Source organism: Neopelma chrysocephalum, unplaced genomic scaffold, assembly GCF_003984885.1.
Source record: "Neopelma chrysocephalum unplaced genomic scaffold, ASM398488v2 Primary Assembly neopelma1_97517, whole genome shotgun sequence".
Taxonomy (NCBI): Eukaryota; Metazoa; Chordata; class Aves; order Passeriformes; family Pipridae; genus Neopelma; species Neopelma chrysocephalum.
The window spans coordinates 249513-276958 of NW_020926159.1; the positions used below are offsets into that span (position 1 = coordinate 249513).

The 27446-nt window shown below is 42.2% G+C and overlaps 1 protein-coding gene across 7 annotated transcripts in view; it reads left to right on the top strand.

The window, feature by feature from the left end:
- PKHD1 (PKHD1, fibrocystin/polyductin) overlaps positions 1-27446 on the top strand; it is a 254701-nt gene that overhangs the window by 138879 nt on the left and 88376 nt on the right. For all 7 annotated transcript variants that reach the window (XR_003532415.1, XR_003532416.1, XM_027672673.1 and 4 more), the window contains 5 exons: positions 7271-7448; positions 8072-8267; positions 16613-16678; positions 17991-18110; positions 27097-27234. Coding sequence is in view for 5 of the 7 variants with exons in the window: in XM_027672673.1 (XP_027528474.1) it covers positions 7271-7448; positions 8072-8267; positions 16613-16678; positions 17991-18110; positions 27097-27234 (698 nt within the window). In the remaining 2 variants the exon portion in view is untranslated. The remainder of the gene's footprint in view (positions 1-7270; positions 7449-8071; positions 8268-16612; positions 16679-17990; positions 18111-27096; positions 27235-27446) is intronic.

The window sequence follows — 27446 nt, forward strand, 5'->3', positions numbered from 1 at the left end:
CTGGGAGTCAACTTACATCAAAGATACTTGGCAGTGTGAGTAGCAGAAGCCAGCTGTTAGTCTGTCCTCCTGAGGACTCTGTGCTTAACAGAATAACCCAAGAGACCATGAGCATCCTCTCTGTGCTGCTTCCAGATCCTCTCTCCTGAGTAGCTCCCAGCAGCCAAATCTCCATCATATTAAGTTGAAAGACTGTCAGCAGGCAGCCAAATAAGTGTGGTGAGTCAGGGGGACTTCGCTCAGTGCTCCAAAATGGACCTGGTAAAGGACCAGAATGGGAATAAAACGAGCTGGGGGGGATGAAGAGTGAAAGTCAATTAATAAAATATCCACAGCATGGCCAGAGGATGTGGGGGTGGGAGAAGAAGGAGAATCAGTGAATTTTATCCAGATGTATTTGAAGAGTGTTTGCAATAAAAAGGGAATATTTTAGGATTAATACAGCAAAACATGACTAGGAGCAATTGGCAGAGGTTGAGCAGAGAGAATAAAGACAGGTGGGTGACAGGAAAAAATTCCTAACTGTACAGTTTCTTGGATTCATCTCATCTCAGTAAAAAGATAAAAGTACTGTTGCTTGACTTTCTTTATTTTCTGATAAGAAAAGAATTAAAAACCACTCTGGAAGAAATCCCTCTGTTGTGCTCCATAGTCCCTGGAATATGTGACCTGTAAGATCTGCACTTTGCTGGTTGTACTTACTGCTCGTCATAAGCTCTGTAGTCAGTAAAAGTGGGGTGCTACCAAACCAGGGATGAAAAACGGATTACAAGCCCCTGGGCCCAAGACTTAAGGACTGAACCCATGATCATCTGGCCAAAGTGACAGCACAAGAGCATCCTGATTTTGGTAGGAAGTTACTCTGTAGAAGGAAAATGTCCCAGGCAGTAGCAGTAAAAGAGTCTCATCTCCTGTGCTATCTCTCTTGGTCCAATGTGGTGTAATTCCCTGTGATACTCAATAAAAAGCATGAGAAGCTTGAGATAGTGTGTTTTTTCTTCCTCTGAGTTTCAGGGGTGGACTTCAGCTCCAAAAATCCTAAAGGCTGAAGAAAGCAATGGGTTTTGAGAGGGTAGTCCCAACATGACAACCTCTCTTGCAGCAACCTCAGGATCACTCCCTGAGCCAGAGGGCAATGGGCCAAGCTTGGCCATGGCCATGTTATTTACTTTCTCAGCCTCCAAGACACAGTGAATGTGGCATAAGGACTAACTTTTAGGAAAGATCCCCTGCCTGGGAGCTGTCTGGGATAGGGCTGGTTGGTGCAAGTTAAAAGCTTGTCTGAGACCATTTTAATTATCTAAGTCTACAATGTGGGCAATTAACTCTTTACCTTTGTGCTCTTTAATTTACCAGAATGCACATAGTTTATTAACACTTTTTCCCCCCGGAACATATGTTTGGGGGGAATAAAAGGGTTTGTTCGAGAAAAACACTAGAAGTCAATATTTAAATTTAGGAAAACTACTATCTTGAACCTTTTGTGACTCTCTGTCCTGAACTGCTTCACCCATCAACTTCCAGGGAAATGTGGATCCATCTCCAAGCTTACACTGCCGTAACAAAACCCTTCTTCACAAAGTCCAGTTGAAAGTTAAACTAATGTGTCACGTAAGCACCCTTTAAAGAGGGTTTTTATGTCTTTTAAAAACGTAATTGGAGCTTATAAAAGTCTTTATAAATTTATATGTGGGAAAGTTATTGAGTAGTCTGAAGCACAGCTTATGCTATGGCACAGCACAGCATGGCTGCAGGCAAGATACGGCTGCTCCAAATGCCACCGCCACCCATATTATCATGAAACTATGAATCTCTATTAATATTAAAACAAATTTTCATTAAAAAATTGTCATAACATGATTAAGTGACTTTCAAAGTTTCTTCACATTATGCATAATTTTCACAAGAGGAGAGCATTAGAATAATCTGCAGCCAGGCAGCACCTTGCGGCAAAGGGGACTCCAAACACTCGGCACACCAGGAGGAAGTTTTCCTCTTGGTCCCTTTTCATTTGTTTCCATTTCTCACTGTGGAAATCTGGGACTTGCTCAGCACCAGTCTTGTAGTTCAAGCCTTTTATTGCTTCCCTCTTCTCTAGTCTGCTGTGGAGGAAAAGATTAGCTTTCTTCTTTACAGCCTGAATTCTTAAATCTGGTCTAACAGCCTCTCCTGTCGTGTGTGCTTTGAGTTGACGCAAAGCAGCCGCTGCTTTGGTGAGAAAGGAATGGTGTACCCACCCCCTACCTCTGTGGCTTTGAGTCTTGAAGAGACTTAAAATGGTTGCTCCAGCTTTGCTTTCCCTTTGGTATTTACTTGCTGTGGTGCCTTCATATGAACACCCACCTGCTATGAAACACCCTGACAACCACCCTTCTTCTCTCAATGTGCACATGCTCATTTGTTCTCTGTTCCTGTGTCCTCCCTGTGTACATGACTGTGCTCACACATGGGGCAGGTTACACACTCACTTGCCCTCATAACCCACCCCTCTCAGGGCTCCTGTGCCATAACATGGGAGGCAAATATTAAATTGTTGACTCTTAGCTCTTCACTCACCAACTCATCAGCTCAGCTTCAGAAGTTCAGCTCTTACTGTGCTGTACTTCTGTCATCTCAGACATCCCACCAAAACAGACAAGAGAAATTTGGTTCCAACTGGAGGAAACCTTTCCATTTATCCCACAGACTGGGGTATGGGAAACAAAGCCAGAACTTGCACAGGCTCATGAATATACAAAACAAGATGTTTCCTCAAGACCTCTCCCTCAGCTTGACCATAACCTGGGGTGTTTCTGGGTGCAGGGAGATAAATTTACCATTGAGGCAACATTTTCTAGCCCTACACTTTCTTCCACTACGTGGAAGGAGAAATCTGGCAAGTCTGTTGGATGTTTCTCATGGTCTGGATAGATCTGAGCCAGACACATCAGCTGGGACTCCCTGTCATAACCTAACATGTTATTAATCCTAAAAACATAGATTCATGGAATCATTGAATGGCTTGGGTTGAAAGGGACCTTAAATATCATCTTGTTCCAATCCCCCTGTCATGGGCAGGAACACCTTTCGCTATCCCAGGTTGCTCCAAGCCCCGTCCAACCTGGCCTTGAACATTTCCCAGGGTGGTGCAGGCACAGCTTTTCTGGACAACCTGTGCCAGAGCACCTGTGTCTGGATTTTTTTTCAGATCCACTTCAAATTCTTCTGAGTTCTGCCTGATGTGGGAAAAGTGGAGTGACCAAGTGGTCCTCCTTTGGTCTTTACCATGCTTGTACTCAGAGATATTTGGGCTGTTTGTTGATGAGCCACTTTCCAGCTCAAAATTTCTATCTGATTTTAGTTTTCCTGAAAAAAACAGGCTGTAAACTACAGGAGCTGAGGAACTCATATAGGAACAAGAGGAGTTAGGAAATCAAGGGTAGCAAACTGAGATGCTACTCTGAATGAAGCTACCTTGGCTTGTCAGTCACAACTGTTTCTATTTCTGGGAGACTATCTCAATTCTTATTTTATTTCAAATTCAGACCATGGTGGTTTCTCAAAGATCTGGTTATTTCCAAAAAGACCCATGCATGAAAAAACATCACTGCTGGTAAGGGTTCATAATGCAAGGCAGATTTGAATCATGAGCTTGGTATCTCAGCAAAGATACACACACTTACTGAAAACAGCTGAAAATTCTTAGTTCCTGGCAATTAAAATAAGCAGAATTGGTTTGGGGCCCAACATTAAACCTGTAAAGTGTTTGGTATGGTCATAATTTGGAATTAGCCTCCCTTTGGCCAGCAATAAATCTGGACCGTTGATATAAACATTTGGTGTCCCATTTGAAGTTCAACGCTATATTGTTTCCTGTTTTTGAAGAGGGATAAACATAATGGATTATTACACAAACAGAAAGCATTTAGAGCTAAACACGGAACCTGCCTTCATACACACAGATATGGACCCTCAGGATAAATAAATTAATGGTAAACATAAACAGGAGAGTTAATATTTGTTCTACTCCATGTTGTTGATTGGTTTAACAAATCCTTTGTGGCTCATCTCTGTCGAGCAGTTCTGCACAATGCACTTGAGCTAAATTACATAACAGTTTATACAGTCACAACTGGTAAATTGTGGCTCAGACTGTAAAGCCCTATCCAGTAATCCTGCCATATTTCTAAAGCAAATTGCTCCTTAATTGAAACCTGCTTCGATATAAAAATACAGCCTTTTCAGTGAGTCATCCTTTTTTTTCCCCTTACAGTTCGTAAAGGCTTCCAGCGGTTTAAAGCGAGGGTTAATTTTGCATTAAGACCATTGCCTCCAAGTTTCTTTCAAATAAAGCCAGGGGAAGTTCAGGGGAAGGCTCTTTCCTCTGATAATGAAGCTCTCCACGTTAATGATGCGTGCAGGCTCCCTCGGATCCTCTGAATTAGAAATACTCGTGTGCCAGCGCTACTGTGCTTCATTAGCATTAAAGAGAGGTAGATTGGTGGCTATTTAGGGCACAGTGAAATCGCTGGCTATTTAGGGCAAATGGAAATGGTGCTAATTGTGGCTGGTAATTCCATTAGCAGGGTACTTCTATTTTGGTGTCTGTTTGGCATATAGGTGACAAAACAAGCACACTGACATCCTTTCCAGGGGAGCACTTTTCCAGGGGCAAAGTTTTCCAGGTTCCCCAAATTTTTGTTTTGGTGTCCTGAGCAGTCTGTGAAGAGTAGGGTAAGCGTTTGTAGGTGACAACACCTCGAGCAAGGTATGCAGAAGACAAGGACGCAGCATTCCAGGTCAAGAAAACCCCAGAGATTTCAGGCCATAAAATATCTCCTGCTCCCTTTCCTTCCTGAGTCAGGAGCAAACTTCCAGGTGAAGGTCAGGGAAGCCGGACTATCATGGTATGATACCACATAAAATTTTCTTACTCAGAAAGGCTTTCTGGCATAAAAAATGGTGTTTTCAAATTAAAAGTTCTCTGTGTCTCCACCCTAAAGAGTGAGAAAAATTAACTGAAAAGTAAAGCTGGGAGTGTCTGAAGCAGTCAAAAGTCTATGCTAGCTTTGGAATCTAGGGAGAGAGGACAAGATCCAGAGAATTCCCTGTCCTGTCTCTTTCTGGCTGAACACAGTGACATAAGTGAAGGGTTCAAAAAACCTGTGACTGTGGCACTTGAGAACATGATTTAGTGATGGGCTTGGCAGTGCTGGGTTAATGCATGGACTCGGTGGACTCAGAGGTCTTTTCCAACCTAAATGGTTCTATGATTCTATGCCTTGTCTGTTATAAGTAGGCACGCAGGGAAAGATGTATTTCACTTAACTGTAGCCATCTGGAAGTCAGCTGTCTGGTTTAAGATATTTATTTAGGGTCTTCTCAGCATTGGTCTCCAATATAACTGGATTCACAGTTAATTCACTAGCTAGTGAATTCATATTGCCATTCATTAGCTAGTGAATCTACATGGCTAGTGTGGAATTGTATCCTAACTTTCTGACAGATCAGTCAGGTGTCTTGCATCCCAGCAGGATTATCCCTTCTAGGCTTTCTTCTCTGTCTTTACTTTTCTTGGAAGTACTGGGGAGGGACTCCTGATAAAAGTGATTCCAAGTGTCTCATCAGACTTCTCCAGCAATGAAAAGTAAAATGAGTGAAGAGCAAGACCATGTGGATTTATGTTGCAGAGAGGGTGTCTCTGAGTCTCTGTCACTTGCTGTGGTGTTGGGCACCTTTGTAACTCAATAAGGCAATTTCTGATGTGCAGGAGAGTTTAATTTTTCTCGACATTACCTGTGTTGTGCTTCTGCTGCTGGAAATGTTTTCCTGAATACCTTTGCAGGTGCTGATAACTGTGGCAATAATGTGCTTGTTGTCGTTTATTTGCTTAATTAGCAGCCTAATATCCTGGTCCAGTTAATGCCTATAAGAGGAGGTTTATTAGTAGTACAAAAGCTGTTTAAGCCTTATAAACTCCTTCCAGCCAGTTTCATTGGTCTGCCAATATCTTCTGGTTGAGTGATTCTTTGCTGATTCACGCTTCTCTTTGCCACTGCTGCTTCTCAGCTGAATGTTTCTGGGTAACCAGAAAGCCCTTTACCAAAGTGACAGACACTAGAATAACAAATTTTAAAAAAAAAAAATAATCTCAGAACTGATTTAAAAAAAAAAAAAGAAAAAATATCTGCAAGATGACTTTTATTGTAATATTATATTTTCTCCAAAGCACTAAGCGGAAAAAAAGGCCCAACCAAAAACTGCAAATACAGACAGGCAAATTGCAGGATGACATGAGTTTTAGCAATTTCTGCCCTGGATAAATAAGCTCTATCCAATCTTGAAGGTTGGGAAATAGGATGAGATGTGTAGTTGTAGGGTAATACTCCAAATATTGAGAAATAGCATTTTAGGTATGCTTAAGAGAGGAGATTTTTCAAGCTTAGTGTCAGCTCAAATGCCAAAACTGAGAAGAGTCTCCAGAGGCCTTAAATCAAAAGGGCTCATGGCCACTTCTGATATCATTACTACTGTTGATGTGTTCAGTGAGGGTATTTTTCTCTGACTAGATTTGACAAAATTTGTGCAAAGTCCTGATAGAAAAGGGTTTGACTTCTCATTTAGATGCTCAGAAGAACTGCTGCACTATAACCTCATCCAGTCTGTGATGACTTTCGTAGTCTGTGGCAGCCTCAGCTTCGTAGTGCAGGTAAAGAGCAGATTGTTGAATTACACAGGATTTTTGCACCTTCAACCTCAGTGAAACTTTTGACCACTCCAAGGTGAGTGAGGAATCACAGCATGGTTTGGGTTGGAAGGAACCTTAAAGACCATCTAATCCAACCCCCTTTGCTGTGGGTAGGGACAGCACTTGACCAGGTTGCTCAGAGCCCCATTTAGCCTGGGATGGGGCTAATCAGAGAACTCTGTCAAATGTCATGAAGATCCTAAAAGCTGAACCTGAGGCCCATGAATTTGATGGATGGGGAAATACTCTGACAGCGTAGGAGTTTGTACCCTGACTGTTGCCATTGCTCTGCTTTGCTCCTCTCTACCTTTATTCCTCCAACCTGTGTCTCTCTTTTTCCCTTTCTTTTTTTACAGCACTTGAAACAGAGATTATTTCTTATGGTATCTATAAAGAATTACACAAATGAAGTCACATTCTGAGACAGATCCTGCATAACTACTGTAATTCAAATAAAAATAGAACTGTGAAGGCTGCAAAATGACAGAGTTCAGTGTAAAAATGTAGTTTTTATTTTTTTGTTTGCTTGTTTGTTTTCTGCAGAAAAGAGGCTCCAGACATTCCCTATAATTTAACTGTGACTGACAGAAGGAATAAGACAACCACAGTCAATTATGTCCCTGATACTTTATCAAACCTCTATGGCTGGGTGGTTCTCCTTTTGGATAAAGGGACTTACACACTGACATTTGACAACCCTTTGGTCAGAAAACAGCTCCAGGTAACACCAGAATGTTTTATAATTTCAAAATTGTATCTGGAAGAGATAATCATACTTTCATATTTTTGGGTGAGCAGAGAGAAGAAAAAATTTGTTAAATGCACTGAGAAAGTCTCTCTCTATTTACAGGCTTAGATAAGATGACCTGAAGCTCTCAATAGTAAATTGGAGCAGGAAGATCACAGAATCATAGAATGGGTTGGGTTGGAGGGGACTTTAAAGACCATCTAGTTCCAGCTCTCCTACCACGGGCAGGGACACCTTCCACTAGACAGGTTGCTCCAAGCCCTGTCCTACCTGACCTTGAACTCTTAATGATTTCAGATGTCTTAGGTGAAAGTTCAGTGTGGTGCTTAGGAATCATGGAGATTTTTACTGCATTAACACATGTTGAAGTATGGTTTTCTCAAGACATTGTTCCTCTGCACCAGGGGAGTTGATTTTTTCCACATTTACCATCATCTTCTGCTTAATTTTATGTTGCTCTTCTTGTTTTCAACACACGTTCTGCAAAAGAATGTGTTACCTGTGAGGAGCACCATCCTCTTTACCCCTTTATACTGCACTCCATGGAGCTTTAATCACAGACTCAGGGGTGTTTATTTTGGTTCCCTCTTCTCTAGTATTCAGTGACATTTAGCACCTTCAAGACTGGGAATTACTTGCTGGTGGAACACCAGGATCTTCCTGCCCATCTTGAGGTCGTGGTGTCCTGTGGGACAAGGACTGGAGAGCCCCTCCAATCCCTGCCTTCATATGGACAACACAGGAGCTGTGATTGGTATCTTGACAGCAGACTGGGGAAGTTGACCTATTTGGGTAAGTGCAATACAAGGATTGCAATGCCCCTTTTTATTCAAGAATGGTCACAGAGCCGATGCTTTTTTAATTTAAACTCCAGATATACAAAAGGCCATCTTTCAATGGCCTTTCAATAGGTGAGAGTTCCTCCAAAGTGTTAATCAAATAGATAAATGCACATCAGGTCCATCCCTAACTGATCAATCTGATGGCTGATCTGTTAACAAAAGGAATGTATCATAAATAGTGGGTGATGTGATATCAGTTGTATTGGAATTGGGTTTTTCTGAGAGGTAAAGGCATTAAATTCCACCAAAGACCTCTGATGTCAGCTGGTCCTATGTCATATGTATCAATAAATCATGGGCAATCTAAATAATATGAGCCCACTGAAGGCAATAGGATTACTGGGAGAGAATTTTTCCTAGGACTGGAAATTTCCAAAAACATTTAGTCCTTTGCATTTGAATATGTTGACTTTGTATGCTACATCATGAAGAGTGGTGGTCATTAAAAAAAAATCAGGTATTTTACTGATACTTATTCAAGTTTCATTTATTCTTTTAAATTTTGGACATTTTCCACAATTTCCATTCTCAGGCAAATAATTTTATAAGGGTCTAAGCTCTGTATGTCAAAAGCAAGGTAATGATTGTTGTTTTTATTAGTAATAGTAGAACCCAGAATCACAAAAATATTTTGGTGTCTTTGAGAAGCAGAGCTTGTCCTTCATGACTGTTACACAGGGATAGTAAATGATGATTTTTACAGTCAGAAAAATTTTCACTCATCTAATCCATTAGAATTTCCCTTGATTTTTACTAATGAGATGGCACGTAAATGGCTTTCTCATGTAGGAATGAGCAACTAGAACAATCATTGGGACAGTGGAGAAGAAAACACAGCTGGAATGAGGGCAGGCAAACCCCTGGGCTTGGTCTGGGAACAATGAAAATCATCCTGTTTACATTTCTGGAGAAATGGGAAGCCCACACCTTAAACTCAGTTTGAGGATCACACATCCTGCATCCACCTCTGGTCCTGCAGCCGACTGCCACTGCACAGCTTGTGTCCATGCAGCTGAACATTTTAGCTCTCAAAACAGGCTAGATACATCCAGGCTTCAAACTGGGAAAGACCCCTGCCCTGTGCTAACTCCAAAACCATACTGGTCATCATCTGGGAGTCTGGGCTGAAGCTCTGCCAGGAACTTGGCCAGCAATATAACCACGTAGATAATTAGGGTCCAGGTCCTAGTTCTGTGTCCTGGCCCTGTTTAGATATAGTACAGGTATAGATACTATAAATTTAGCTGTTGAGTCTAAGCCTTGCCCAAGTTCATAACAAGTGTCTACTGAAAGGAGAAAAAAAGTTTTATTATTTCAGTTTACTAACTGTGTAAATTTGTTCTTTCAAATATAAAAGTTAACTGCTTCTCAGTTTGCATATCCTGAATTGTACTGTCAGGGAAGCCTGGGAAAGCTCAGAAGATGACATCTGTATCTTGGCCTCAGCTGTTGAAAATAGAGGAGATGACAGTCTTGGGAAGACTGGGATACGTCACTCTTGCATCACCGATACTTTCTTGTCCTTCTCTCTCCTTTCTTTCCTCTTGATTTTTATTATGTGAAGAGCTTGTTGTTGTTTCTCATTGTAATAGAGAAACAATCATCCAAAGTACACAAGGGGAAAATTATGAAAACACCTAACATGTATAATTCATGCTGTGAACATTTTCAGCGAGGACTTTTACAGGGGTGAGATCAATAATTCAGTGTTGGGTACCTCATATCTATGCTGTTGGTGTAGGGTGAAAGTCTGAAACAAAGTGAGTGGATTCCCAGCCCTGGTGTGCCATTTCATCTCCCTCCCAGCCTCCACTGTGCAGGCTGAGAGGGTGAGGATAATTAGCCAGCAGAGCAGACTCATGGCATGTGGTGGGCTTTCCATCACTCAGGGTCCTTAGATGATGCTTGGCCATCCTTTCAGAGAAATATGCTCCAGCTCTGCGAGAAGCTATTAGGAACCTCATGAGGAGAGATTCACGCTCTGTAGGAGGTCAAGCCACAATAGTCCCTTCTGGCCTTAAAAAACCCACTCAGTCCACCCACAGACCCAGTGAGGACACCACTTGAAGGTCTGGCCTTCACACCATCTTCCCGCCTACCTCTGCAAGCTGGGCTTTTTTTTGGTGGTGTTTTTAAATATTTTCTTTACATTTAGCTATATGAAATAATTAGCCAACTAATTAATCCCGTTTACAAGCTTTGTCGGATTCTTCAGCTGTCAGTCATGCCCGAGCCCCGGGCCGGCGCGGAGTCTTAGCTCCCTCCTTCATCAGCCTTGGTCTCCATGGCTACAGGCTGCATCTGCTGACACCCCACTCTCTATTTACTGCTTAATTAAGAATTTCACGCTCAGCCCTTATCTGCTGCTAAGAACAAGAACACACTGTTAAGAAACTCCAAATTTAGGCTACTGCACAAGGAAAGCCTTTCTTGTTGTCCTGCCTGCGTGGAGCCTCTTTAACTACCCTCTTGGCAACCGCGCTGCCACCCTTCAATCAAAAATCATTAAATGGGGCAGAGATAATGAGCATGTAGCATATCAAAAGGAGGATGTTTGCTCGGGCTAAGGAGGAAAAGCTGTAAGGGCCTATAAGCAGCCGCCACTTCAAAGGGAGAAGGGGCTGATAAAGAGTCATTTGTTCCTGTTTGACTTATGTAAAAGGTCTGGTATGTCGGAGTCCCGTCTAGCAGACGCGGGTCCCCCCTCTCCGCGCTCGTGTGTCAGCGGTCGGGCAGCTGGGCGCAAACAGCATCAGCCCAAGCATATAATCACTTGACTCCGCGCCCACAATGGGCACTTGTAGGGGGTGGCCGAGGGACAATGGGAAGACAATTATTGCAGCTGCTCGGGAGGGCCATAATTCTTCCTGCCCGAAGTCGCGGGCTCTCGCAGGGCGGAGGGGAGCGCTCCAGCCTATTAGTCATCCCCCCGACTTTTGGAAGCTCCTCGCCGTGCCGGTGGGGTTTCGACAGCTGCTGGTGTTACCACCTCTTTGCAATAATTGTACATTCTGGCAGGGGTCAACTTACTTTTGACCCGCCGCTTTTGTGCCTGTCAGAAAGCCTTTTAGGGCAAACTGTGGGGAAGTGGCAGGGGTGCATTACATCCAAAATTAACGTCGGTAAATACGGATCAGATGCCGGCTCATTCACAAGCAGTCTCCTGAATTCACACAGCCTTTTACTCAGGTCCGCATGGGGAGAAAAGGGGGGAGAAGAGGAGGGAAAACCCCGTGACTGAGAAGATATTGTTATTCAAACGAAGTGGGCAGCTGAATGAAGCCACCTTGGCCAGCAGTCCTCGTTGGGCTCAGGCTTTCTCCATGCCCTTTTCCGTCCGAAATTGCCTGGCGTCATGCAAGTGTTTGTTTATCTTTGGGGGAGGCAAAAAGGTCTGTCTAACACAAAAGGCAAGAAAATAGACCGTATGGAGGGGATTAAAGGAGTTAAGTTGCACTGATGCTCGGAGTTTTGCAAATTAGGCTTGGGCACGGGAGAATGCAGAGGGTGCTGAATGGGGAGAAATAATAGTAATGGAGAATGTTTCTGTTATGTGGGTAATGATCCTATTAACAAAGGAGTCACTGCTACCTACGCACATGAAACTCTGTTAACCAGCCCATAAGTCCCTTTGAAAATCGTCTTTTCAGACCATTTTAAAGGATTTGGTACTGAAGGACAGATAACCCCATGTCCCAGCTGGATGCTGGATGAAGGGGAGACAAGGAAGCTTGAGGGTTCCCGTGCCAGTCATTTCTACATCATCAGCTTTGCTTTGACATGGGTCAGCCTTCATAGCATCACCCTGATTTTCTCTGGGGCACCCATTGCCTTAAGAAACCTTCCTCAAAGGTCACTGGTGGGCCCTTAAATCCTGTGTGACTCTCCAAAACACTGATGGGTTATGGCTCAACCATGTTTGGAGGAGCGTGAAACATGATGTGACCATGCTGCATCGAAAAAAGACCACTTATTGTACCAAGAATGGTGGAAAGAAACATCACACTTGGACATTTGGAATATTTTTAGGAGAAATATCCTGTGCAAATTACAATAATAACATTATGAGCTTTTTTAAGTGTATTACAAATTTCAGCATATGGTGCCACAGTGTGGTACTGCTCCTTGGTTAAGGTCTCTGGGCAATACTGGAACTGGCTAAAAACCAGAGGGATGTTGATTCTCTCTTGTTCACTTTTGAAATGATTGAACGATTTTCTTTTGGAATGAAACAAAGAGTTGGCTTCCTGCATGTCCAGATTTCTCTTGGCTTTTTCTAATTTTTCTAAAATTGAAGGGCTGGACACAAACATTATTGAAAACATCACTGAAAGGATTATCAAACTTTTTATTTACCCCAAGTACATTTTTCCATAGACACAACTTTTATGGAGATGGGTCATCCTGCTGACTGCTCAAGTAACTCATGTGTGAATTGTTAAGAGGGCCTGAGGCTCAACATCATATTACTGCTGTGTCAGAAGCAGGTTTACAGTTCCCGTAGTTCTTAAAAATAATTTGATTATACTTATTGTCTTTTCTAGATTCCTAAAGAATGATCTCACTTCCATTAGACTCTGTGGATTTCTGTAATTGCTTTGTGTAGGAGGAAAAGAAGACCCTTAAGAATGTTTGTTTCTAATATTAAAATACAGAAAATAAATAAACACAGATATTTTCTGCAGCCTTATTGCTTGGGGGTAAAGGAGAATCCAAGGTTAAAGACCTAAAGAATGGAGTTAATTCTTTACAGAGCACTGGTTGTGCAGGGATGGGTCTTTTTTTCCAGCCAGATAAAACTTATCCCATATCAGTTGTTTTGAGGGCCAGTTGACCAGATGTGGGCTGCTCAGTGGCCTCCATGGAATGAAATGTCAGTTCTTGGCAAAGACGTGCCCTTTGTAATCACAGAATCATTTAGATTGGAAAAGACCTCCAAGATCATCGAATCCAACCTTTGACTGATCCCCACCTTGTCAACCAGACCAGAGCACTGAGTGCCAAGTCTTTCCTCAAACACCTCCAGGGATGGGGACTCCACCACCTCCTGGGCAGCTCTTTCCAATGCTTGACCAGCCTTTCAGTGAAGAAATTCTTCCTGATGTTCAACCTGAACTTCCCCTGCTGTAGCTTGAGGCCATTTCCTCTTGTCTTGTTGCAAGTTGCTTGGGAGAAGAGGCCAACTCCCACCTGACTATAAACTCCTTCCAGGTAGTTGTAGAAGCAATAGGGTCCCCCCTGAGATCCCTTTCCTCCAGGCTAAACACCCCCATCTCCCTCAGTTGCTTAATTTTTGCAATAGACACACAGAGAAAAAACAACCTTCTCCTGGTGGGTGAGCTCCTGCCCTTCTGGCATGGAAGCAGAGAGACCAGAGAACGTAGCAGTTACAGAAATAAGATGATGAAATGCCCTTATAATCCTGTCAGGGATGCTTTTTTGACTACGTGATGTCTGCAGGAGGAATTTCACACCTTCACCTCTACCTCTGGAAATATTAATCTGCTGTAAGCAAGAATCTGTGTCCATTAGCCCAAGTGTATATGTGTGTATATATGTACATACATATATATACATACATACATATATATGTATATATATAATTTTTTTAACATCTCTTCTGACTTTGGTGTCCCCATTATACCGTATTTCTGGGTATCTCCTGTAACAGATCCTCACAGAGGATGACAAAACACCGTCTCCCTGGTTCTCCAGTTTCTAGAGGTGTGTCTCACTGTGTGGTTGATTGTGCTGTCTAAAAAGTTTTGATTTCCCAGTGATGGATGTTAGCCCAATTGATGTTAAATAGCATGGAGCTGCTTGTTATTTGTAAGTCAGGCTATTGGAGCCATTTATCCTCGTTTCAGCCCTTCCTAATATCCACAGGCAAAATTCCGAGTCACTGCAAAGCTGATAAAAGACTGAGTTGCTCCTCCTTCATGTTCACTCAAGGAGCCCTGAACCAGGAGAAAGTTACCAGGACTATCATCCAAAAGGCCTATATTTATGATTCACAGCCCAAACATCCAGGAGGAGCTGTAATAAGGCAGAAAATTGATGAGCCTTATAAAGGTTTTATACAACTAAACCCTGGAGCCTTATAACTGCATTTTGAGAAGAGTCACCTTAATTCAATGTTTACTAATGATGTCCTTCATCTGTATTGCCTGTATCTCTTCCTGTCCTGTAAAACCCAGTGATAACGGACTCAGGAGCAAAACAAAACAAGCAGAAGGACTATACCACTGTAGTCTTGATTAATCCCAAGGCCTTTATCTTTTCTTGTCAGTTTTTAGGAGTATTTGTGGGAAATGGCAACAAAACATGACTGATTTACAACCATTGCACTTTGCACCCCATCAATATAAATAATTGCTGCAAGTTACAAGGATGTGGAGAATTCTGTGAATATTCTGGCCCCAATTCCTGCGCTCATGGAGAGTATAGATGATTTACAATGGTTTGAATTTTTATGCTCTGTGGTGGGATGACACTTTCGACATGAGAAATTTTTACTGTTACCCTGACTCTGGATAGGACTGAGTTAAGTTTTAATGGTTCTTTTCTTCACTATGATTGAAAGGGGATTGAACCTCTTTACAAGGTCTATATACCATACTGATCATATTTTATGTCTCCTCAGGATTTCTCTGAACAATACAAATATCCTTAATTAGATTATTTCACTCTAGTGCCTGCAAAAGTAAGAAAAAAAATCCAACAAACCTGACAAAATATATTTAGCCAAAAAAGGACAATGTCAGGACTTGGTTCTCTCACTTTTCCTAAGGCCGATGTACCAGCTTTGACTCCTGTAACCATAAAAGTGCACAGAGATGTATTGTCTGAAAGCCACATGAGCTGTGCCAAAGACTCTAAATTAGTCTTTATGTCATTCTTTCTCCTCAAAGGTTCACCTTGTGGCCACACAAGACATGATGGACATGATGCTGTTCATTGCGAGCTCTGTGTGATGATTTGGGGCAGATTGGCTTGACTGATGTATGGATCAGATCCCAGCTACCGTTGGGAGAGAAGGTGTCACTGAAGAACAGGGCTGAGGCACCTGATTACTAATTAATCAGACATGAGAAAAACCTCATGGAATCAGTTTCTATTTAATTATGGAAGCCTCATTTGGCATAGGAGCATATGCTGCTAACTCAATCGAGTGCTTTCAACTGACATCAAATAGTAATTATCAGAAAGAATCAAGTTTTTTGATTATTCATACTAATTTATTGAACACTTAAAATTAATGAACCTCAGTTATTTTAAATTTGCTCAGTTGCACTGGGAGAAAAGGAGGGAGGTAGGGAAGGACGGGTTTCGCAATTTAAAAGCGCGGAGACTTGTTTAAAGATAAAATAAGTAAATTACAATATGGCATGAAATCCCCCCGGTGGGTTGATACACACACAGGAAAGTTCCTGGCATGTTCTGGAACTGAGGGAAGTTCTGACAATGGTTTCATTGATACAATTCTTCTACCCCCCCAAAACAATCTTGCAACAACATTTTAGGGTCACCATAAGGGGTTGGGCAGAGGACAGGGGATTTATTTGTTTGTCAGAGTGTTTCTATTTTAACCTATGGTTGTTCCAGTCTGGTGACTGAAAGGAAGTGCCTTTATATGCCACTGGAGATGAAGAGGAGGTGGGATTTGAGCTGGGTCTGAAGCAGCTTTCTCCTGCTCCTCTTTGATTTGCATTATCCTGGCCCTTCTCCTGCTGACAATACTCGGGCACAAAGGTTACAACTGTGATAATTGCTTCTGACCCCTTTTCACGGCAGAGAACACAGGGTCCCTGTCTCAAGTCTATAAAGTCTGACTAATTAAAGCATCTCTTTCAGATACCAGATTTTGGGGGCAAAAAAAATCAAAACCTGACTACAAAACAAAAGCTGTAATTCGCTTCTTGAGCCAGTTAATACATTATGCATTCAATGGTGTGATATTGCCTGTGTTGGTGGAACTGCTGTGGATTTATAGTGGGATAAATGAGATTCCAGTTCCAACCTAGAATTTCTGATTGTTGAATGTTTTCTTTTAGCTGTTTCTAATGAGTTGTCTTGAGACCCTCCATATCTGTAAATTAAAATGTGTTTGTTTAATCCTTTCTCAGAGCACAAAAAAAAAGGACAAAAAATGCTTAGAAAACATGTGTAGTAGCTCTTAAAAAAATGTTTCTGTAAGAAATGGATAATGATGTCAGGAATTCATGTGTAGCAATTTATTTAGTGTGATTTTTTGTGTCTGTTCATTTGTAACTCCCTAAAATTCTCTATGTTCAGTCACAGGAGCTGACTTAATTCAGGTCACACTGAAAGAGAAGGAAAGAGTGGCTTTACCTACCTCAGGTGGGTGACAGTCTGTGTCAGAAAGGCTTGGTGTGGGAGTCACACCATTTCTTTTTTTATGGCTTTTTCAGGAATAAATTGCTGTTTTTCACTTCAATATTTTGCACATCTATCAACTTAAGAGAGGTTCTTGGTATTCATTTAAGCATTTCATTGAGCCGTATCTACCATTGCTCAAGATAAATGTGTGATTCCATAGTATAAGAGACCATAAACTTTTACTAAGAAATACCATGGCAGATCAGAAAGGTCATGGAGAATGTAAGACTACAGACTATTTTAGTGCTTCATGGTCTGACATTACTGCAGAGTTTCATGTTGAATCAGACAGAAAAATACACCAGAGGCAAGGGAAACCTCCAAATTTTGGTATTAATTGCATAGCTGCCTTACTATATATTAACAACAATAGTCTCTTATGTGAATTTAGAGATATTTTTGCAGACTATTTCCCCCAGAACAAACAAGGGATGCAAAAACAGGCCCAGCCTTAAGGAACTCCATAAAGATTTAATTTCTCTGTGTTTCCCTGTGTTGGCAATGGATGTTTTTTCTACTCCACAATGTTACTGAACTGGATCTAGCCCCCAACACTTAGGCATGAGCTTGCTCCTGTGTTTTCAATACCCAATTAAACCTTCCTCAATGAAAAATACGCCAGAATTCCCTTTACAGTGGTAGGACAGAAGTAGGTGCTTGCAGAGGCCTCCAGAGGGAGGCCCTGACTGCATTAGTTTAGGACTTAGTAAACTTAGTGTGCAAGATTTCCCCTTGAAGACTTTCCTTCATCTCTTGGTGGCAGAACAAACTTAGGGGCAATTAATCTATGAAGCCTGGCTTGTTAGCTCTCTAAAACACAAGTGCAAGTCAAGCACCTTGCATTTTGTAAACTTAATTTATTCCAATATTTTCCTAAGGCTCAGGAGTTCCCTTTTGGATTTAACCAAAAAAGAAATCTTTGGGGAATGAGCTGGAGTTGCCACGTGTCTTGGTCAAGCTTCTTTTCCAAGGCAGCTCTTAGTCACCCCTTGGAAAGGGAAGACTCCTGCTTTTCTGAGTGCTAACAAGCTTGTAAGAGTTGATCGCTCATTTTTAAAAATCTTTCATACTTTGGGAACTTGTGGAAATTCCCATGCCCTGGGAATTCAATCAAGCATCTTTCTTTAAGCATGGAACACAACAAAGAGCAGTTAATGTTGCTTCATCAGTGACAGGATGATGATAATGTCACAGATGCTCAATTATCAAAGAAATGGTAATTCTTCCGGCTACTGAATATTATAACTCTGTCTTTGTATTTCCTGTTCTGTAGATCCTTCTGGTGCTGTCTTGAAGTGGTCACACCCAGAGACATGGAATGATGTGGGAAAAGGTTGGGGTGGATCCAACTGCAGCATCCCAGGCCCTGGGGAAGATGTCATCATCCTGCCTAGTACGTAAGGAAGGAAACGTGTTTAATTCCTGTAAAAGGGCTGGGCTCTGTCTACATTAGGAAGTATATTTGTGTTGCAACATGGGCTCCTTGGCACTAGTGGGCATTCAGGTGTGTGCAGGACACCACACTTGCTCCTTGTCACATGGAAAGCTTGACTACAGTACAAAAATGTAAGTTTTGGAAGAGAATAGTACTTCTTTTCCGTTTACATACACACAAACAAACACACACTGTCATTCAAGCTGAACTATGTTCATGAACCTTATTTGAGGTGCAGAGAATTTGCAAGGCCCAGAACCATCAAGTCACAAAGAGATTATCTCTTGACCCACCTTTCTGTGTTTTGTGCAGGGATCATATTTTACAGTTCCACAATGGTACCACCTTCCAGTTTATTTTCCTGTTGCAATTCCCACTATCAGTGATAATCTCTCAAACCATTTGCCATGAATGCCTCCAAGACGTTTTAGCTCATGTCTGTATTTCAACTTGAGTTACATGTAAATCCCAGCTCAGCTTACAACATTACTGCATGAAAACTGAATTCTGGTGAATACATTAGGCAATTTGCAATGAGATCTGGAGTAAAAAGCTTGTGATAACCATTTTATATAAGAGCTGACCCTGCTCTGATGAGGAAGTTGGACTAGATGAGGTCCTGAGGTCTCTTCCAGACATCATGATTATATGATCCTATGAATATTGTGTGGTTGGTACCTGACATGTTCTAGGACCTGGTACTGACTCCTCCTCATTTGTTTGAAACCAGGTAAGTCACCCTAACTACCACAGCTCCACTTCTGGAAATGGGGATAACACTGCCCCATGTCTATTCTTCTTCACCTCTTTTTGGCTCCTGGCCTTTGTGGAATGCAGTGTTTGGTTTGGTATTTTTCTGTGGAACCTCACTCATGGTTAGGGCTTCTCTGACCTGTGTCATTAAAAATAATATATATATATATTTTCAGATTACATTAAGAATTATGATCAACCTTCAATGGATTTAGTTTAATCTTTGATTTTCTAGTAAATATGAAAAAAAACCCACCAAAACCCCTGTGTACTTTTTTTAAAAATGCTTTTCTTCACTTCTGGAGTGAAGTCACATTGAACTGAAGAGTAGATAATTTATATTTTCTGATTAAATCCATTTTTTCTGTAAAAAAAAAAAGGCACAATGTGTGTTTTTTTCCAGTTCTACCGTCTCACTGGCTCTAATACATAACTGTGGTTAGGTACTAGTTCAATGATGGCATTATGTAGAGCTCCAGGCTCAAGTCATTTGTTTATAGGATGATACCTTGTGCTGTTTGAAGCACTCCAGGATCCTGGCTAAGCTATGAGACAACTCAGTTCCTACTCCATTCTTACCTCTGTTATATTTGACCCCTTACGAAGCATTAAAGAGTAGGATATTTCACATATGCTTTGCTCTCTTTTGGATTCTCTTGCCATGGTTGGATTTTGCACACATATTTTGGCATATTTTGTCTTTCCTACTCTCCAAGAACAAGGCCAGAGACTACACCAGAACATCTGTCTCAACTTCTTGTGTATCACGTTATATCCAGTTCACCAATATCAGCCCATGATTGTCAAAAGCCCAGGAACATTTCAGTCTTCAAAATCATGTGTCGGGTGCAGATATGAAGAGACACAAGGGTAAATCACAATTTACACAGAAGCAGGGAATAAAAATTGAATAAATAAATAGGTTTGGCCAAGAGTTTGGAGTTCTGTTGTTTAGATCAGATCAGGAGAGAGGAAGCTGGATGCTGAGGTTGTGATGGTCCTTTGGTGCAATGCGAACTCACCTATGAATAAAACTCCTCTGTGTTCCCTGCAAAGTTGAGGCACAGGAGCATGTCCAGAGAAGGACAACAGAGCTGGGAAAGGGTTTGGACCACAAGAAGTGGCTGAGGGAGCTGGGGGGTGCTCAGCCTGAAGAAAAAGAGGCTCAGGGGGGACCTTCTTGCTCTCTGCAACTCCCTGATGAAAGGGTGGAGCCAGGTGGAGGGCTGTCCCTTTTCAAAAGGAATGAGTGATAGGACAAGAGGAAACAGCCTCAAGTTGCACCAGAGAAGGGTTTGATTAGGAACAATTTCTTCACTGAAAAAGTTGTCCAGTTCTGGCACAGCTGCCCAGGGCAGTGGTGGAGTCACCATCACTGGAGAGATTTAAAAGACACGTAGATGTGGCACTTGAGGACGTGGGTCAGTTGTGGGTTTGGCTGTTCTGGGTTAACAACTGGACTCAGTGATCTTAGAGGTCTTTTTCAACCTAAACAATTCCATGATTCTATAATCCTTTCAATAAAATACTTATTTTAGCTGCCCTGTGATGCTGACCATGGCCTTCATGACTAAGCCATGCCTGGAGCATTGCTCATTTCTGCCCCCAGCCCAGCAAAACTGATCTAGTTCTAGGACTGGAGACAACACTGCTGCATCAGCACGGTGGTGCACCAGAACTAATTAGGTCTCCTGAGAGACAAAGCTCGTTAGCTCTGGCCTGGCACTGTGCAGCATGACCCTACAGCTTTTGGGGTCAAAAGTAATGTCCCATGAATTTAGAGCAGTGTTGGTTTGGTCAGTTTAACTGGGGCATGTCTGTGCTGCTGGGTGAGGTACAGGGATTCTCCCTAACATATTGGTGCCTACTGGTTAAGAGGCAGCAGGGCAAAGATTGGGCTATTAAATATAATCTGTGTTTTACCATGGGCAGGGACGGAACTGAGGGGCCAGGACAATAATATCTGTCCGAAACCAGAATGCATGAGTAGCAGGATGAGACCTTTGGAGTTCTCAGTTCTAAATCACCTCCTCAGTGCAGGGTGCTCCAGAGTGAACAATAAAACTGTCCCTGCTCTTCAGAGGGGCTTTACTGGTCAAAAAAACTCCACAACAAAATGCATAATGGATTAAAAAGAAAGAGGTGATTGGTAACTGAAAATGCACTGCCTGCTAGGACAGGTGGAGAGCCACACTGTGAATCTTCTTCCTTCCAGCAATAAGCATGAAGCTGTGTTGGTGGAGTTTGGGTTGGATATTAGGAAGAGGATCTTCACCCAGAGGGTGGTTGGGCATTGAACAGGCTCCCCAGGGCAGTGGTCACAGCCCCAAGGCTGCCAGAGCTCAAGGACAACATTTGGACAATGCTCTCAGGGACAGGGTGGGATTGTTGGGGTGTCCTGTGCAGGGCCTGGAGCTGGACTGGATGATCCTTGTGGGTCATGAACACAAACATAAGCTATCTATCATACCATCTACTTTGAGAGGATACTGCTCTGTTGTGTACCTGCCTATTCTGATCATCCTCCCTCTATTTTATTGCTGCTTTCCCTCCTCAATCTTGCTGGCTTGGATATGTTGAGGCACTTACTGTCATTGGAGTCAACAGTGTGCAGGCCCTTAAATTAGAGTCATGGTCCTCACTGGTGGAATAAGGGCACTGGATTTGTTGCTCAAATTTAAAATGCAGTCAGACAAGATAAATTTTTTGTCCATTTCTCAGGCTTTGCTTTGCTGCCACAAGTGTTTGAGTTTCCAGTTTAAAGAAAGTCAACCCCTTGCTTGGACCCAAGATTTAAAATGAAATCAACAATTTTTAAATTTATGTTTAATTGTAGCATTTTATGGATGTTTCCCTTCCCATTTCCAGTGGTTTGTGCACAACCTTCTAAAATGAGACTGACTCTAAATGGCTACAAAAAAGTGAGAGTTTTCTCTTGTGAGAATAAACACCCTACAAACCACCCAAACTTTATGCTGCCCTGCACACCCAAATAACTTTTTGTGATTCACTCCTGGAAAGATGCAGCTGTGTTTTACTCCTTGCTGTCTTCTGGTTACTTAAAATTCTCTTCTGGGAGCCATCTATAATGATTTTCAGGTTGAAAGCCAAGACACAAGCCTATTTCTGGTATGCTGTGCATTACTGGGTTAGTCCTTTCAGCCCCCAAAGAACAGTTTTAGAGTTATAAAAGCAAATAATAGATGTTCAGTGCTTGTTTTTAGCATGAGGAAGTGCAGGGGAAGATTTTGGTCCGACGTTGTTAATATCTCTCAATGAACGTGGATTCCTAGAGTTCACTGAAGAACTGGGGCACTGCCTAAATTTAGCTAGTGACTTTAATTTGCTTATTTAGCAAAATAAGCAAAATCACATCTTTAGGGCTGCCTAATGGGCTGGACTATGGTGGATCCCTCCCAACTCAGCATATTCTATGATTCTATAAGTTTGAAAAGTTTGAAAATACCTCTATTATCAAAATATACATATTGGAAGCCAGGTTTTTGTGCCATTGTTTGGCATCTGCTTGACACATAGAGGATGCGATTTGGAGAGCTTGGAAATTGGGATTGTGTACCAAGAAATTATTATTTTTTTTCTTTTGCTTTGTTTTGAAAGGATTGGTGAGACTTCAGGATTTGATAGACTCTTAGTACAAAGATGAATTTCACTTGCAGCAGGGGTGGGTCGCTCACGTTAAAGTGGTTTTTAGCGTTGGTGTGTTCCAAGTCCGCTCAGTCTCTGGCTCCCCAGCAGATACGAGTCTCTTCCAGTCTGATCTGGAAATCCTCAGCTCAGGCTGCCACAACTCATGACTTTATCTCTGGAGGTTCATCCTCCAGAGCCGCAGCCATCCCACGAGGACCTCTCACATGCGTCAGGCTTCAGCAGTCACACCATCTTGAAAAACAAGCTGCAGGAGTTTAGTCATGCCCTTCCAGCAGCCAGCAGTGGCATTAGCTTCCCAAAGCTCTCGGATTTTCAGGGCTTTGGTTTATGGTTTTCAGTGTGACACACTCCTGATGCAGCGTGCTCTGGGTGGAAGGAGAATGTGTTATAATTCCAAGCAAAGGAATGCTGTTTTGAAGGCTATTGATATGATATCATGTAGCCTCTGGCAATTTCTATCTCCTTTTTTTTTTTTATTCTTTTTTTCTTTTTTTTTTTTCTCCAGTGGTGGAATTCACTCTGTTCTTCATTTTCTGATTTTGATTTTCTTTGAAGTTTTCTGTTTGAAGAGATGAATGCTGGAGTACTGTATCTCATATAATAGCTCTCTGTTGTGCCTGATTTCCATTCAATGGCATGCTATGGTGTTTTATACAGCAATGCTGTTGATCAAAGGCATTTCGTGTCATTGCTGGAGTCATTAGTGACTTCTCAGCATTGTATGTCTGCACATTAAAACTCTGCCATACCTGTGAGCTTTTTGTCTGAAGAAAATATATGTACAATGAAATGTAGCCCTGTTTTCAGACTCAAACTATGGTTTGCTGAAAGTGGTCGCTTGCCACTATAGAAATATCTTCATGGGGGAAAAGCAACTCTGGTTTGTCTTTCTCTGAAAGTAAATCCCTTGAGCTCAGTGACCTAAAGTTTATTATTTTAACTGCTTAGTCATCACCTCCCCCATGAGATAAATGAGTGCATTCTATAAGGACCATGTAAGGAAGTTGTATTTGAATTTGTTTGCTTTTCTCCTCAAGTGCAGAAGGACTTTTTTCCCCCCTCAAAGGAGTGTTCTGTTGTTTCTACAGAGCAACATTTCGCCATCTGAGGACTTCACACCCCAAGCATCACACCCCAGAGTGTTGTCCTTTTAAACTGAGGAAACTATAGGTTTACAGAGATATCTCTGAATGGGGAAATTTCTCACTCCTGTGTTTCAAAGCTCACACATGATTACAGAGCAGTTACAGAGCAGTCAGCATTTCCTTTATAAAACCTTCTTTAGAAAGATGTGCAACTCAGCAAAAATATCTGTTCTAGACTGAAATGTGACATATAAATGGCATGCCTGGGAGCGCTGCTTCTCTTCCTTGTAAAAATGTTTCAGCCTGTGTTTGATGAATATACTTATGGCCTTTGTCAACTGCAGCTTTTTGCCACATTCTTGAGCTGTGATTTCACAAACTAGATTCTTCCCTTCTGTCTGAGAGATACCATTCTAACAACATCTCCCCCTGTATTCTCCTCTCTGTTTCATATCCTCACATACTGTGCCTTCCCTTCACAGCTCTGCAGGGCATGGGACTCTACCTGTCCTGTAAAGAGATTATAGACAGGAGTTCCTTCATGCCTATAAAAACATGTTAAGTACAAATAGTATAAGATTTAGGGGGAAAAAAAAGCACTTGTTCCCTAGAGACTTATTACATCTGAATGCTGTGAAAATTTTACATGCTTGAAAGATTTTTTAGCCCAAGGATGCAGGGAATCTGTTTTGGGACGAGGGGTTCAGAGTAACCATGGGTGGCAGCAGTACTTGGTATAGTCCTTGAGAACAGAGGTCTTGGGCTTTCAGGGTGTCTCTTGCTAATGTCCAGAGAGAAAGAATAAAAGAAAGGGGGCAAAAGGAAGAGCTGGGATGATTGGGTTACAGGGATCAAGTAGGAACATGTATGCAGAAGACAAACAAATCTGTAAGCAGAGCCAGGACCCCAGACCTGAAAACACAACCTGAAATAGAAATTTCCTTTTCCTGGAAGCTCTTTCAGGATTGCAAAACTAAGGAGCCAAAAAACTAGGAAATGCTATGATTAAAGGCAGCCTACTTATATTTTTTCAGTCCACTTGTTAGTGCACTTCATGGGTTTTCATACAGTCATATTGATCATGTTTACTGCAAACAGGGCTTGGGAGTGTTTTTAAATCTTTATGCTAAATTGTTTCAGTCAGTTCCTAATTACATATTTTGGGAAAAGGACTTTCCCTCTGCTACCCATTGTGTGGTCATTTGTGTCTTCATGCAAAGCAGTTGTTAATGGCTACAGGCAGAAGAGAAACTGTGAAGTAGCTGATCCACTTCCCAAGACACTTTGGCTCCTCTTATGTTCTACACCAAAAGGGTTTTCAAATGGCCCATTCTCACCAATCTGTCAAAATCCATTGGAAAATTTGTGTCTTCCTGAATTTCTTCCATTTTTTTGTATCTATGCCTCATAATTAATGCATGTGAGATCAATGAAAGTCACAGAAAATCTCTGGGTAGGGTAGGATCAGCTGTCATCATATTGAAGATTTTCATTTTCTGCAAGCTATTTTTATGAAAGTCTCGATTAGATCATGTCATTGAACCCCTTGCTAAGGAAATACCTTGCTTTTCATTCTTCCAGGAACACCCACTGACTCAGAGATGCACCATATCTGGAAACTGTTACTGTTGTCAGTAACAGAGGGGGATGGAAACCACAATTTCAAAGCCTGAGCTGTTTTCCAGAGCAACCTACTGAGAAGCTCTTAGTGACGTCAAAGACCATTAGACAGGCCCTGAGGGTGGAATTCACCTCTGTGCAATGGGGTGCCTCTAAAGATACACCATTTACATCCTTCCTCATGTCCTACTTGGAAATCTTAACTGGCATTTAAAAGGTTCCCAGGTGCAGACTTGCAGCTTTAGGAAGCAGCAGTGATGCTGTCATTGGGCTCAACACACAACAGTCCCCACTCTGTTCTGCAATATAAAAACATCCTCCTTGTTTTCTCCTTAAGGATCTGAGAGAATGGTACTTCCCCTGATCACTGTTAACTGATTTATTAGAGGAGAATGAGCAATCCTATGAACACAGAGTGGAAGAACTCACGGTGGACCCGGTGATTGGTTGAGCTTGATGATCTTAGAGGTCTTTTCCAACCTTAATGATTCCATGAACTCTGGCTTCCCGTAGACTGTGTTGGTGTAAGCATCCTCCTGAATGGTGAGGAACAGGTGGGATTTTATACACTAAAGCTGAGAGAGCAAGGCCAGGCTGCAGAGAGGGAAAAGCAGTGACAGGGTGTCACTGGAGGGAGGTTATGGTGTGTGGCTACAGCTTGTCGACCTGTTGACAAGGTGGGGAATTTCAAACTCTTTGCACCATGAAGCACCTATTTAATACTGCTGGATTTTTTCACTTCCATCAATCCCAGAATCCCAGGATGGTTTGGCTTGGAAGGGACCTTAAAGATCACCTAATCCCAACCCTCCCGCCATGGGCTGGGACACCTTCCACTAGACCAGGTTGCTCAAAGTCCCATCTAACCTGGCCATGAACACTTCCAGGGATGGGGCATTTTGTTCTTGGCTTTTTCAAGAGAACTCTCCTATTGTTTTCAATACCATGCTGTCTGGACACAGCTTGACTTAGTCCTGGTTCATTGCATTGGGTGAACAAGTCTTACTCTCATAAACAAAGACAGATTTGCCCAGTGAGACTAATATGTCTCTAACTTGCTGCCCTCTACATTAATTTTTAAAGGTTCAAGCATCGTATGATGAGACTTAAGCAAGCAACAATGTCACTGTAAATATGATTATATGTTCATTGGTGAGATTACAGTTACCCCATGGAGCCTCAGCTGTAGATGAAGCTTTGGTTGTGGATGCTGCAAACCCATAAACCCTGCTCTGGTAGTTCTAACCAACCTGTCCAGAGGAGGCTAATAAGTTGATTAGAAGGATGGAGCACCTCTGCTGTGACAAAAGGCTGAGAGAATTGGGATTGTTCAGCCTGGAGAAGGCTTTGGGGTGACCCAATTGCAGCCTTTCAAAACCTAAAGGCAGCCAACAAGAAAGATGGAGAAAGACTGTTTACAAGGGTCTGGAATGACAGGACAGGTGGGAATGGTTTAAAACTGAAAGAAACCATTTAGACTGAATATTAGAAGGAAATATTTTTACTGTGAGGCACTGGCACAGGTTGTCCAGAGAAGTTGTGGCTGCCCCCTCCCTAGAAATATTCCAAGGCCAGACTGTATAGAGCTCTGAGAAGCCTGGTCTAGTGGAAGGTGTTCCTATCCATGGCAGGAAGCTTGGAATATGATGATTTTAAGGTCCCTCCCAACCCAGACCATAGTATGATTCTATGAAAACCAACTTCATTAAAACAAAACTGAAGCCAAGGTGACATTTTTCACCACCATGCTACACTTTTTGGCAAGTACTGTTGGTAGGCTGCCACTGACCTTAACAGCCCCCTGCTTTGTTCCTCAGACCGGACCATCCTGGTGGATACAGCTCTTCCCCCTCTGAGAGGACTCTACATCCTGGGGACCCTCGAGTTCCCCAGCAACTCCAGCAATGTCCTGAGTGCTGCCTGTGTCGTCGTGCTTGGGGGTGCTCTGAGAGTGGGTAAGTGAAGAACAGCTGCATTTCTGGATGCCTGGGGTTTATTTCTGCTGTTGATAGATAAAAAAAGTGTGAAGAAAGACTGTAGAGTGTTGCTGTAAGCATGCTGTCCAACCTGATGCCCTGTAGATATCTGGATATCTGCAATGTGGACACCCAAAATCCACATTAAGCACGATGATTATCCACTGGAGCTAATTACCTATTAATAGCAA